General features: G+C 44.8%; 1 protein-coding gene across 2 annotated transcripts in view; it reads left to right on the forward strand.

Annotated features, from left to right (window-relative positions):
• Positions 1–2,033, forward strand: part of CPA4 (carboxypeptidase A4) — a 30,799-nt gene extending 28,766 nt beyond the window's left edge. For both annotated transcript variants that reach the window (XM_025380625.1, XM_025380626.1), the window contains one exon: positions 372–2,033. In XM_025380625.1, the coding sequence (XP_025236410.1) occupies positions 372–559 (188 nt within the window). In that variant the 3' untranslated portion in view covers positions 560–2,033. The remainder of the gene's footprint in view (positions 1–371) is intronic.
• Positions 2,034–14,984: the final 12,951 nt, after the last annotated feature.

Genomic DNA, 14,984 nt, shown 5'->3' on the forward strand with positions numbered 1-14,984 from the left:
TTTAATGTAGGAGGGAGCTGCACAAAGACTTGACTTCTAGGATCCAAGTATCATTAGAGCTACCTTGGAGGCTGCCTGCTATACTCTCTCTCTATAGAGATTGGTTTTGAGGGACCAACAGGACGGACACAGTAAGTTAGTAATAAGGCGGGAGTAAGGGTTTCAGATCTCTTGGTTTGAGACCAGTGTGCACCTCAGGCCAATGCAGGATGGTCTGAGACATAGGGATCAGGCTGATGATTTGGACTGACGACTTGAGGATCAAACTCTGGATTCCTGAAGGAACCCCAGGCAGGCAGAGTTCTTGGCCCCTTCCCGTCTAACCCAGGAGGGAACTGGGCTTCAAGAGTGTTTTGTCCTCCGACTTACAGATCCAGCTAGTGGGAGCAGCATCGACTGGGCGTATGATAATGGCATCAAATTTGCATTCACATTTGAGTTGAGAGATACCGGGACCTATGGCTTCCTCCTGCCAGCTAACCAGATCATCCCCACTGCGGAGGAGACCTGGCTGGGGCTGAAGACCATCATGGAGCACGTGCGGGACAACCTTTACTAGGCGACGGCCCCGCTCTGTCTACATTTATTTGTACCCACACGTGCACCCACTGAGGCCACTGTTAAAGGAGGCCATTCCTTCCCGTGTGAGTCAGAGCCCTCTGGGTTTGTAGAGCACACAGGCCTGCCCCTTTCCAGCCAGCTCCCTGGAGTCCTGTGTGCTGGCGGTGTCCCTGCAAGGAGTGGTTCTGCCAGCCTGCTCAATTTTGGTCCCGCTGTTTTTGATGAGCCTTTTGTCTGTCTCTCCTTCCACCCTGCTGGCTGGGCAGCTGCACTTAGCATCACCCCTTCCTGGGCGGCATGTCTCTCTCTACCTCATTTTTAGAACCAAAGAAAATCTGAGATGATTCTCTAGCCTCATCCACATCTAGCCAAGCCAATGACCTTGCTCTGGTGGCACTGTGGGAGGCACTGCTTGTCTTCAGGTGGGTCTCAAAGATGACATAGAATTTCCTTTAATTTCTCTCAGTCTTCCTGGAAAATATTTTCCTTTGAGCAGCAAATCTCACAGGGATATCAGTGAAGGTCTCTTCCCTCCCTCCTGTCCTTTTTTTTTTTTTTTTTTGAGACAGTTTTGCTCTTGTTGCCCAGGCTGGAGTGCAATGGCTCGATCTTGGCTCACCGCAACCTCTGCCTCCTGGGATCAAGCAATCCTCCTACCTCAGCCTCCCGAGTAGCTGGGATTACAGGCGCATGCTACCATGCCCGGTTAATTTTGTATTTTTAGTAGAGACAGGATTTCTCCATGTTGGTCAGGCTGGTCTCAAACTCCTGACCTCAGGTGATCTGCCTACCTCAGCCTCCCAAAGTGCTGGGATTACAGGCATGAGCCGCCGTGCTGGGCCCCTCCCCTCCTTTTTTAGGCCTGAATACAAAGTAGAAGTTCACTTCCCTTCCCTGCACTGAGAATTTCTACATACTACAGTTCTTACCCCTCTCCTCCCTTTATTATTCAGTGTGACCAGGATGGCGGGAGGGGATCTGTGTCACTGTAGGTACTGCTCACCCAGGAAGGCTGGGTGAAGTGACCATCTAAATTGCAGGGTGGTGAGATTATCCCCATCTGTCCTAATGGGCTCACCTCCTCTTTGCCTTTTGAACTCACTTCAAAGATCTAGGCCTCATCTTACAGGTCCTAAATCACTCCTCTGGCCTGGATAATCTCACCACCCTGGCACATTTCCGTTTGTGCTGTGGTGTATCCTGTGTTTCCTTGTCCTGGTTTGTGTGTGTGTTTGTCTGTCTATTTTGTATCCTGGACCGCGAGTCCCTAAGTAGAGCAAGAATTCATCAACCAGCTGCCTCTTGTTTCATTTCACCTCAGCACGTACCATCTGTCCTTTTGTTGTTGTTGTTTTGTTTTTGTTTTTTCGCTTTTTCCAAACATTTCTGTAAATCTTAATCTCCTCCCTAGGATTTGTACAGCATCTGGTGTGTGCTTATAAGCCAATAAATATTCAATGTGAGTTTCATGATCATCTTCTATTCTTTGCCTTCACCTGAATAGAACCAAGCCATGGTTTTGAATATGCAACTCTTTATAATGTCAGAAGTCGACTTTAATCCCTGTCTGTATTGCATGACACGTAAGAAGTCCTCCTTCATGAGGCCAAGGGGCCTCCAGGGCAATGTTACCTTGGTGATTTCACTGTGGTCCTGGGTCTAGTTCTTAGCTTTTCAGCTCAAAAGCTTGATAGTCTCAGTGTCCATGTTGATTAAACTAGGGGATGCTGACTCACGCCTATAGACCTCAGATGAGGCAGATGATAAAATCAGAATGCGAATTTATTAATTTACATCGTGGCATGTAACTGTTGAGTGGATTGGATCCTCACGTCGGCCTGAGCAGTACATTCTCTCCCTGTAGGCAAGATACATGGGAAGCCAAATTATAATCAGAAGGTTGCTTAGTGAGCGGGCGTCAGAGCAAGGAAAGTTAATTAAAGTCTATGATTAGAATTTTTAACAGCACCCAGCTCTAATAGCATAATATATCCAGCTCTGTAGCCAGAGCACACCTGCCAGTCAGCCAGCTGGTCACTTGTGCTGGCTGGTTAGGGCTGCCTCAGACAGGGCCGTGCCTTGGTGAGCATAACCAAGCTTGCCTCTGTGGCTGGCCTATAACCTGGGCCTAATTGTGGTCACTCCCCTTGGATTGAGATTAGCCTTCAGATTCCTTAAGGGAAAGATTAATTTTAAAATTTTATTATTATTTCTTTCTATAGAGAGATGGGGCCTTGATATGTTGCCCAGGCTGGTCTTGAACTCCAGGTCTCAAGCAATCCTCCTACCTTGGCCTCCCAAAGTGCTGGGATTACAGGTGTAAGCCACCACACCCGGCCAAGGGAAAGATTGCTTAAACAAGACATAAATGCCAGATACCATAATGAAATTAAGAGCTTTTGTTCATTAAAAGATACTATAGAAAGGGAGAAAACAAGTTAAAGGCCAAGAGAGGATCTTCACCATATTCCTAATACACACAACAGACAAAGAATGCATGAAGAACTTCAACAAATCAATAAAGAAAGCACAGATAAGCCAATAGAAAAAAGCGCCAAATTGACCAAGCATTTCGCAAAAGAGGAAACACAGTTCATGCACGGTGGTGCATGCCTGTAATCTCAACACTCTGGGAGGCCGAGGTGGGAAGATTGCCTAAGCCCAGGAGTTAGAGACCAACCTGGGCAACAAAGTGAGACCCTTGTTTCAACAAAAATAAAAACAAAATAAAAACAAAAAATTAGTTGGGTGTGGTGAAAGCACCTATAATCTCAGCTACTCAGGAAGCTGAGGTGGAAGGATCATTTGAGCCCAGGAGTTTGAGACCAGCTTCAGCAACATAGTAAGAACCCGCCCCCAATGTCTCTATAAGAAAAGGAAAAAGATTATCTGGCTGTGGCGGCATGCACCTGTAGTCCCAGCTAATTGGGAGGCTGAGGTGGGAGGATTGCTTGAGCCCAGGAGTTCGAGGCTGCAGCGAGTTATGATCCACCACTGCACTTCAGCCTTGGTGACAGAGCAAGACCCTGTCTCCAAAAAAAAAAAAAAAAGGGAATAAGAAGCAGATATATCTGATCAACATATAAAAGGATGATTAGTGATTGAGGACATGCAAATCAAGACTGCAATGGGATGCCGTTTTATACTCATTCAATTTACAAAAATCAAAAAGTTGGAGAGGATGTGAGTGGCAGGGTCTCATACCTTATTGGTGGGCAGCTGAATTAGTAAAACTACTTTACAAAACAGTTTGACATTATCTTCTCAAGTTTACACCTTATGATCCAGCTATTCCACCCTAGGCATGACCTCAAGAAATTCTTGCAATTGTACAAGAGGAGACATATGAGAATGTTCATAGCAACATTGTTCGCAATCATAAAAACCTAAAAATAACTCAGAAGACCATCAGTGGGAGAATGGGTGAAAAGGTGTGGTACATTCACATACTGAGAGATTATTATACAATAGTCAAAACAAAATTTAGTATGATTTCCTTTATAGAAAGATCCAAACACCTGACAAAAAATACATGCATACTTTTAAAGAAGATACACAAATTTTGATGAAACTATATAAAAAGAGAAGCAAGCCATAGTGGACATGTCCAGACCCCACTTCCTGGCTGAGTGCACAGATCCCAGCAGCTAAGTATTGCCTGCCAATGTTCAGGGCTACGTCCCTCTCTAGAGAATTGCTCTTGGCCAAATGGGGGTTGCCTCACGCAGGAGGCTGCGCACCTGTCTTTTCTTTTACCATCCTCCCAAATGTCCACCCATGACAGACTGGCTCAGGAGTACACATGGCTAGCTCTTTGCTTCCAGGTGAGATCAACACTTTGGCACAACAAATGTTCCCGAGCTCCCATGGGGTTGGGCTAGAGCTCCAGACGATTTCAGGCAAGTCATCCTTGCTTAGCCTTTTCTCCTGCCCCACCTGTTTCCTTCACTCGCCTCCTGAGACCACTCCCCTTCATATCACTTGCATAAGAATCTCTATCTCAGGTTCTGCTTCTAGGGAGACTAAGACCACAGGAAATGAAGAACCTGGGATTCCTGAATGATGATTCCTTCAAATGGAGAGAGGTAAAGGATGAGAGAGAGACAGGGCCCTGTGGTTAGAGGATGAACCTTAGCTTTTGTTTTAGATTCTGTTTTTTTTCAGATGTTTATTACGTTTTTTTTTTTTTTTTTTGAAGTAGAGATAAGGGTCTCCCTATGCAGCTTAGGTTGGTCTTGAACTCTTGGCCTCAAGTAATTCTCCTGCCTTGGCCTCCCAAAGTGCTGGGATTACAGGTGTGAGCCCCTGCACTCAGCCTATTATATGATTTTTAAAAAAACCTAATTAAGTAGCTAAATAAATAATTAAAAGAGGACCATGTGGCTGGGCGTGGTGGCTCACGCCTGTAATCCCAGCACTTTGGGAAGCCGAGGCGGGCAGATCACAAGGTCAGGAGATCGAGACCATCTTTGCTAACACAGTTAAACCCAGTCTCTACTGAAAAATTACAAAAAAAATATTAGCCAGGTGTGGTGGCAGGAGCCTGTAGTCCCAGCTACTTGGGAGGCTGAAGCAGGAGAATGGCGTCAACCCAGGAGGCAGAGCTTGCAGTGAGCGGACATCGCGCCACTGCACGCCAGCCTGGGTGACAGAGCGAGACTCCGTCTCAAAAAAAAAAAAAAAAAAAAAGAGGAGCATGCATAGATCAATGAAGGGTGTGTCACTAACCATGGGTTGTAATTAATCTATTTCTATGGACTTGAAAAACAATTTTAAAAATGTTTATAAAGATACTAATTTTAAACAAAAATTGTACTATTCAACATGGATTTATTGAGTACCTACTACGTGCCAGAGACAGTTTTTTTCCTTTTTTTAGAGGCAGGGTCTGGCTCTGTCACCAAGGCTGGAGTCCAGTGGGGCAATCATAGCTCACTGTAGCCTCAAACTCTTGGGCTCCAGTCATCCTCCCACCTCAGCCTCCCAAAATGCTGGGACTACAGGCACGAGCCACGACACCTGGCTCTTGAGACAGTGTTATTATTTTATTATTGCAAACAAGAAGACAAAATCTGTTATTGCATGAAATTTCACTGTAGTTGGAAGTACTCAAGTAAAGTACTCAAGTAACTAAATTAAGAAGCTAATTTGGGTGAGGAGAGCTGCTATAAATAAAAGAAAACAGACTGCTGTCAGGAGAGTGATGGGTGGTAGCGGAGCCTGTCTAGATTTGGAAAGCTAGGGAAGATAGTAATATAAACTATTCTTAACTTTATTCTTTGTATTCTTTGTTTACTTCCCCAAAACATGTGAAAAAAGTGGGCCAGATTTTTTATTTTGAGACAGGATCTCCCCTCTGTCACTTAGAACTGGAATGCGGTGGCACAACCACAGCTCACTGCAGCCTTGACTTCCTAGGCTCGAGAATTCTCCTGCCTCAGCCTCTGGAGTAGCTAGGCTAATTAAAAAAAAAAAAATAATCGTTTGTAGAGATGGGGTCTTTCCATGTTGCCCAGACTGGTCTGAAACTCCTGGGCTCAAGTGATCCTCCTGCCTTGGCCTCCCGAAGTGCTGGGATTATAGGCATGAGCCACCATGCCTGGTAGCGACTTACATTTCTGAAGCACATTTAAGTTTGAAAGGCTTTCATACCTCATCAAATCAGTCTGTAGGGAATTTTCCACCAGTAAGACATCAATGAGGATGGAAAAAGTATAATCTATCAATAATGGGGAAAAATGTCTTGAGTTCTCTTTTTTGCAGTACTGGGGAGGAGGGATTTCTCCCAGCCACCTCCAGGTCTTGCACCCAGTTCTCTTGGGGACCAAAAGAAGATCTTTGTGAAGTAGCTGACAGAATGAGGGATATCTTTGGGATTAGCTGTTGTCCAGTTGACACCAGAGCCCCTCCTTGGACTGCAGCCCCCGGGAGGCAGGGAGCAGACCATAGCCACTTCTGTATTCTGGGTCACAGGTGGTGGAAAGCTGTGGAATGGACCAACTTTTTCACCAACCCACATGACTTTGGCCCATGAGATAACCTCTGGGCTCCTCAGTTTCTCATCTTTAGAAGAATAACGACAGTATCTGCAATGACTTATCAAGAGAATTAACTAAGCGAATATTAAAGCATTCAGATATTTACCTGGCACATACCTCTTGGTATGTGTTAGAATTATTCTCAGCTGGCACACGTTTACCTATGCAACAAACCTGCACGTTCTGCACATGCATCCTGGAACTTAAAGTGAAATTAAAAAAAAAAAAGATAAAAAGTAAAAGAATTATTCTCAGCTGGGCCTGGCGGTTCACACCTGTAAGCCCAGCATTTGGGGAGGCCAAGGTGGGCAGTCTGCTTGAACTCAGGAGTTTGAGACCAGCCTGAGCAAAAGGGCAAGACCCTGTTTCTACAAAAAAATACAAACATTAACCAGGTGTGGTGGCTATAGTCCCAGCTACTTGAGAGGCTGAGATGGGAAGATGGCTTGAGCTCAGGAGGTCGAGGCTGCAGTGAACCATGATCAAACCACTGCACTCCAGCCTGGGTGACAGAGTGAGACCCTGTCTCAAAAACAAACAAACAAGCAAACAAAAAAGAGTTACTCTCACTGAGTGGTGGAAATTCATTTATAAATTAGGTCTTCAGCATTCTCCCTAAAGTGAGAGACTTATTTGCTTCAGATTGTTCATGAAATGTAACAACAAAGATCTCAACAGATCACGGAAAAACACTAGCTGGATGTTAAGTAATTTTTTTTTTTTTTTTTGAGACGGAGTCTCGCTTTGTCGCCCAGGCTGGAGTGCAGTGGCCGGATCTCAGCTCACTGCAAGCTCCGCCTCCCGGGTTTACGCCATTCTCCTGCCTCAGCCTCCCGAGTAGCTGGGACTACAGGCGCCCGCCACTTCGCCCGGCTAGTTTTTTTTTTGTATTTTTAGTAGAGACGGGGTTTCACCGTGTTAGCCAGGATGGTCTCGATCTCCTGACCTCGTGATCCGCCCGTCTCGGCCTCCCAAAGTGCTGGGATTACAGGCTTGAGCCACCGCGCCCGGCAAGTAATTTTTATTATTATTTGGGTTTGGAAATATTGGAGTTCTTTCTCTGGGATTTTCCCCAGGTTCTATAGATATCGAGTTTCCTTTATGAGATTAAGACAAAGGATCACTGCCTGAAACCTTCGCAGGTCCAGCTTCCAAACACAACCACGTCAAACATAAAGGCTCACTGGGTTTTACAGGTCTTGGAAAGGCCCTGTTGTAAATCGGTTTTGGGTGATGTTGAGGGCATGTTCCAACTCTGGAATGTCCTATGTAGACTGCGCTTCTCTTATGTTACTATAGGAAGACTAATTATGCAGAATCATTTTTATCATTATCACATCATCCTTATCTTTCTGTTTGATGAATTCTGGAATTTTGCCAACCCAGGCAGCTTGTAAAATAAATTCTCTCTGCTATTTGTACTGAGCCTTAAATCACGAACACCAGCTGTTTCTTGTATTTGAAGTAAAGCTTCAGGTATATTGGGGGCATCCAGGGAGCACAGGCATTTTTTTCGTCTCTAGAATACACAGGTTCTGTGGTTCAGCTGGGCAGTTTGCTCCTTTAGTGCAGAAAGTGAATCTCATGCTTTTTTGTATCTCCTACAAGGCTTAGCTCAGCAGCTAGTAAATATTTGTTGATATGATTTGCTGCAGGACAGCCGGGTAACAGTTGCAGAAGCCACGCTCTCAACAAGTCAGGGCAACAGGAAAAAGGTACTTTTTCCAACCAATATTATCAGTGGAAGTCTGGAAAATATATTGGAATGTATGTCCCTACATTCTAAGAGAGACAGAGCATAAATTAAATATTCAGAGATAAGGAAGGCTTGGTATTGGTTAAATTGCTTGCAGCTTTATAGTGATTTATAGTTTTAAAGTGCTTTATAGCTATTGGATAATTAAATTATCACAATTACCCGGTGATAGATGCAGGCTGGGTATTATCATCCTTATTTAACTGTTGAGGCAGTTGAAGTGTTGAAGAGGCAAAGGGACATGCCCAGACTTAAGGCGATGGAAATGGCGAGGCAGATTGTCAAGAGCGGCTCTACAGATTATTGCTAAGGTAGCAAAAGGGCAGGAGATGCTTTGCTGACTTTGGTTTTGAATTTGAATGCCTTTAAAATACACATAGCTCCTGCAGTCCCTCTGGTCTCACACTTTTGTATTTTGTGCCTGGCTCCTGAAACCTTTTAGTTTTCAACTCTGCACTGATGAGAGGGAATTTAGAGAGCAAAAGCCAGGTCTCCCTCTCTGGCTGAGGGGCATCCTGCTGTTCCTATAGGCTCTCCCACTATGGGTCTGGGCTCAGGATTGCCATCAGGAGAGTTATGGCTAATATTTTAATGCAAAACATCTGGAATGGGCTGAAGACTATTTCCAACCTTCAGGGACTTTATGTCTTTTTTGTTTTTTTTTTTTGAGACAGCATCTCTGTCTGTCACCAGGGTGGAGTGCAATGGCGTGATCTTGGCTCACTGCAACCTCTGCCTCCCGGGTTCAAGCGATTCTCCTGCCTCAGCCTACCAAGTAGCTGGGACTACAGGTGCCCACCACCATGTCCGGCTAATTTCTGTATTTTTAGTGGAGACGGGGTTTCACCGTGTTAGCCAGGATGCTCTTGATCTCTTGACCTCGTGATCTGCCCGCCTCGGCCTCCCAAAGTGTTGGGATTACAGGTGTGAGCCACCGCATTCAGCCAAGGGACTTTGTGTCTTTTCATAGGGATTCACGGCCTGTGGAACCACCTATCCCCATCTTTATTAGCCTCTCACATCCTTGGATGACAATATGTTCACTTCTCTCAACAAGCAAATAGATGTATTCTGTTTGAGTATTTAAGCAATTCGGCCTAGCTTTACCATTAACCTCCGCTTTGGGCTTCTAAGCCCTTCACGGGCAGAGCCAAGGTCTTAGTCATCGAGAATCCTCAGCACTTAAGCACACAATGGCGCATCATAAAGAGGTATTGAATGAGTACCTGCAGCGGGACCAAGTCCACATCGGATCCCAAAGAAGCCCGGGATATTCTTTCGGCTTAGCTCACAGGCTGCAGCAATCTTCCTCCCTCAGCTCTGAGTACCTCGCCATGGCATTGTTCTTTCTGATGGATGTGAGACGCACAGAGGTTAGGAAAAGCAAAGACCTCCTGTTCCCATTTCAGCAAATCTGTATTAGAAAACTCAGAGACACTAGGCTCGGTGGGAAAGGATAACGTGTCTCCTCACTATGAAGTTGTATTTCTTTTTTCTTTTTTTTTTTTTGAGACGGAGTCTCTCTCGGTCTCCCAGGCTGGAGGGCAGGGGCGTGATCTGGGCTCACTGCAAGCTCCGCCTCCCGGGTTCACGCCATTCTCCTGCCTCAGCCTCCCGAGTAGCTGGGACCACAGGCGCCCGCCACCTCGCCCGACTAATTTTGTTTTTGTATTTTTAGTAGAGATGGGGTTTCTCTGTGTTAGCCAGGATGGTCTTGATCTCCTGACCTCGTGATCCGTCCACCTCGGCCTCCCAAAGTGCTGGGATTATAGGCGTGAGCCACCGCGCCCGGCCGTGAAGTGGTATTTCTAAAATGCTTCCAGAGGCAGCTGGCGGGTGGACAGGTATTAACTTGGTTAAGAGACATTAAAGAAGAAGGCACTAGATCTTCCTCCCTCCCTCCTGCCCCAGGACCACCAATACAATCAATATTTAGCAGACATGTCTCTGTAGGTCCTTATGGGCTCTCTGGAACCTGACTCCTATCTAGGAGTCTTCTGTTTACTCTAGAAAACAGATGAAAGATACGTGTAGCCAGAAAGAGACTCATTCAAGCTGGAAAGTGGACATGTTGCTGGGCCGGGGAAGGCCTGTGCATGAGCAGTGCCGGCCCTGGAAGAGGGTATTTCCTTCCCTCTTGCTGCCAGCACTGCAGAGAGATGGGAAGGCCCAGACGCCAGCTCTGCCGTCGTGGAGGCCAACCGCATCATAACCTTTGGAAATTAAATCAGGAGATCGGGAGGAGGATGGCCAGAGCTGTTTCCCTTACTCCCAATAGAAGAAATAGAAACAACATTGATCAGTGTTCTTCTGGGTCACTCATACTGGAAAGGGCTTTTACTCCAGCAATACTAAGATTTTACTTTTTATTTCTCTGATACTTGGATCCAAATACTCTTCACCAACAGCTACTGTTGATACTTGAGCAATGTAAGGCTCAGAGGGAAGTTGTTACTTAGGACTTGACGGCCCTGTGTTCTAAATCTTTGTTTTCAACATCCTGAAGCATCTCTCAAATTTCTCATGGTCTCAATGCTTAGGGTATTTCTGTGGTCCTAGGAAAGGATAGGCCTTCCTTGTTTTTTGTTTTTAAATTTATTATTATTATACTTTAAGTTCTAGGGTACATGTGCACAATGTGTAGATTTGTTACACATGTATACATGTGGGCCTTACTGCAAGAATCATCTTCCAGAGTCAGGCTACCTTCTCCTTCCCTACATGATACATTCCTGAACATATCCACACCTCTATCTATCTATCTATCTATATGTATGTATATCTATATAAAGCCTTAAGGATGCAAGTCTAGCAGTAGACACAGATTATAATGAGAAGTCTGTTTCCAGTGAGCCAAAATCCTGCTGCTCAAACAGAATGACAATATCAGGCAAAACCAGGGAGCTTGTCAGAAACGGAATCTCTGGCCCTCCTCTAGACCTTATTGCATCAGAGTCTGCATTGAATATAATTCCAGGTAATTCACATGCACAGCAAAGCTTGGGAAGCACTGAGGTAAAAAATATATTATTAATTATATCTCACCTCATCAACTTTTAGACAGGTGGTCTCCACCTTGGCTATACATTAAAATCACACGGGGGCTTTTAAAAACTACTGACGCTTGGAACTTTACCCCAGACCGATGGAAACAGAATCTCTGGGCATTGGTTTTATAAAAATCCATCCAGGTGGTGCTAATGGACTGCCAAGGTTTGAGGACAACCGTTTTAAACTCTATTTCCGGCACCATTTTCCCAGTGTTTTTTACATCTGTTGAGAGACAGTTCTCCTTGGGCCTTTTATATTTCTGCATATCTAGATAATTCCAGATGATCTTTTCAAGAATGTTAGAAGAACAAACAACCTTGAAAGATAGACAATATCTCCCTTTGGAGTGAAGGACAGATTTCTTTACTGTCCATTATAATAAAAGTAATGTTCCTTCTAGAGCAAAAGGCAATTAGGCTCACTGCCTATTATAAAAGATTTGGGGACTTATGGCTTTAGTGCTGACATGTAAAGAACTTGGAAACTCTTTCAACAAGAAATAAGCTGAATATGCTGAAAGTTAATGACTTTTCTCGGACCTATCAGAGAACTGAACTCCCAAGGCACCTGCCACCCCCAAATCTGGAGAGAGGCCAACCTTCTGCTCCAGGTACACAGCTGTGATCTGTGTACCTGGAGCAGAGACTGTTAAAGCCATAAGCTGGTAAAAACACTTACATGGTAATTTTGATGCAATTGGAGGCTGAGTGTGAACGTGCTTGAGATTGAGAAACTCCCGGGGGCCTGTAGCCTTAGGGGCTCCCCCAATATGTTTGTGGATCTTACCTCTAGGAACTCCACCAGGTTCTCATAATGAAGAACCAAGAAAAAATCTCTGGTGTTTCTGGCAGGGTGGAGGAAAGGTAACCATTTTGAAATGCCCAGAGTGTTCTTCATAACAAAGGCCTACGTTGCTAGGAGAAGACTTTACCAGAGCCTTATCTACTTGGGGGAAGGGAAATTATCCAAATCCAGTCCCCTGTGATATTCCTATCTCACCCAAGAGAGGGGGAAAAAACCTAAGAAACACTTGTGAAAGTCACAGCCCAGAGACCTGCTCATCTCATAATCGTAAGATGATAGAACATTTTTCTCCTCCTACATCCTACCACTACACCAAGAGGTATAATGAAACTGGGTTAAAGCTGAAAGAACTGGAAGATGCTGACTTTCTCAGAGGAGGAGTACTTAGGGAAACCAAAAGACAGCTGGGGAGACAAAACCAAAGATCCCTGAGGAACTGGAAGCCTCTGGCACCAATAACTACAGAAAACATTAAGCACAGCCCAACTCCTAGCCAGACTAATACAAGTCTCACACTGAAAGCCTATTTACCTCAGTTTCTATTAGTCAATATATCATGTCCAGCTTTCAAAAAGAATTTACAAGGCATATTAAAAGGCAAAACAAAACCCAAAACCAAAATCAAAAACATTGTCTGTAGCTGGGTGTGGTGGCACATGCCTGTAGTCCCAGCTACTCAGCAGGCTACTGGGGAGGATCACTTGAGCCCAAGAGTTCGAGGCTGCAGTGAGCTATGATAGTACCATTGCACTCCAGCCTGGGCAACAGAACAGGACTTTGTCTCTGGAGAAACAAAACAAAACAAAACAAAAGCTATCGGAAGAGAAAAAGAAACCAAACTCAAACATGATACAGATTCTGGAATTATCATACAGGGAATAAAAAATAACAATGATTAGAGCTGAGTGTGGTGGTTCATGCCTAAGTCCCAGCTACTTGGGAGGCTGAGGCAGGAAGATTGCTTGAGCCCAGGAGTTTGAGTCCAGTCTGGGCAACATGGTGAGACCCTGTCTCTAGAAAAAAAGTAAAATAAATAAAAATAAAATAACAATGATTAATGTGTTAAGTGTTCTAAGGGAAAAGACAGACGGGTAATGTAAGCAGCAGAAAGATGGAAACTCTAAGAAAGAATTAAAGGAAAGTGTTATGAATCAGAAACACTGTGACAGAAACAAAGAATGCCTTTGATGGGCTCATTATTGGTAAACCAGAGACAGCCAAGGAGAGCATCAGTGAAACTGAAGGAGGGAAAAACACTTCTCATATTGAAATGCAAAAGACAAAGGATGAAAAAACCCAGAACAGAACACCCAAGAACTGGAGGCCAATTTCAAAAGGTATAATGTACACGTCATTAGAATGCCAGGAGCAGAAGAGAGAACAGAGCCAAATAAATATTTGAAGTAATATGCTTGAGAATTTTCCAAAATTAATAGATACCAAACACATATCTGTGAAGTTCAGAGAAAACCAAGAAAGATAAATACCAAGAAACTCTACCTAGGCATAACATAATTAAACTGAAAAAAAAAAATAATTGAAGTCTTGAAAGAGCCGGAGGGAACACTTTACCACTTTACCAATAGAGAACAAGAATAAAAACCACAGCAGACTTCTGGTCAGAAACTATGCAAGCAAGTAGAAAGTGAAGTGAGGCCAGGCACGGTGACTCACGCCTGTAAGCCCAGCACTTTGGGAGGCCGAGGTGGGTGGATCATGAGGTCAGGAGATCGAGACCATCCTGGCTAACATGGTGAAACTCCGTCTCTACTAAAAATACAAAAAATTAGCTGGGCGTGGTGGTGGGCGCCTGTAGTCCCAGCTACTGGGGAGGCTGAGGCAGGAGAATGGCGTGAACCCAGGAGGTGGAGCTTGCAGTGAACCGAGACTGCGCCACTGCACTCCAGCCTGGGCAACAGAGCAAGACTCCATCTCAAAAAAAAAAAAAGAAAAAGAAAGTGAAGTGAAATATTTAAAACGTTGAAAGAAAAAAACCCACCAACCTAGAATTATATACCCAGTGACATTATCCTTCAACAGTGAAGGCTCAGCTGGGCACGGTGGCTCAAGCCTGTAATCCTAGCATTTTGGGAGGCTGAGGCAGGATGATCACCTGAGGTCAGGGGTCTGAGACCATCCTGGCCAACATGCCGAAACCCCGTCTCTACCAAAAATACAAAAATTAGCTGGGTGTGATGTTACACGCCTGTAATCCCAGCTACTTAGGATGCTGAGGCAGGGGAATCGCTTGAACCCAGGAGGTGGAGGTTGCAGTGAGCCAAGATCGTGCCACTGCACTGCTGCACCCCAGCCTGGGTGTCAGAGCGAGACTCTGCTTAAAAAAAAAAAAAAAAATAGAGAAAGAAAAAGAGTGAAGGATAAATATTTTCGCAGACAGATACTGAGGGAATTCATCACCAGCCTATCTGCTCTACAAGAAATGTTAAAAGAAGCATTTAAGGGGCTGGGCGCGGTGGCTCACACCTGTAATCCCAGCACTTTGGGAGGCCGAAGGCAGGCGGATCACGAGGTCAGGAGATCGAGGCCATCCTGGCTAACATGGTGAAACCCCGTCTCTACTAAAAATGCAAAAAATTAGCCGGCCGTGGCGGCGGGCGCCTGTAGTCCCAGCTACTCGAATGGCGGGAACCCGGGAGGTGGAGCTTGCAGTGAGCCGAGATTGCGCCACTGCATTCCAGCCTGGGCAACAGAGCGAGACTCTGTCTCAAAAAAAAAAAAAAAAAAAAAAAAAAAAAAAGAAAAGAAGCATTTAA

The sequence above is a fragment of the Theropithecus gelada genome, chromosome 3, assembly GCF_003255815.1.
Source record: "Theropithecus gelada isolate Dixy chromosome 3, Tgel_1.0, whole genome shotgun sequence".
NCBI classification, from domain to species: Eukaryota; Metazoa; Chordata; class Mammalia; order Primates; family Cercopithecidae; genus Theropithecus; species Theropithecus gelada.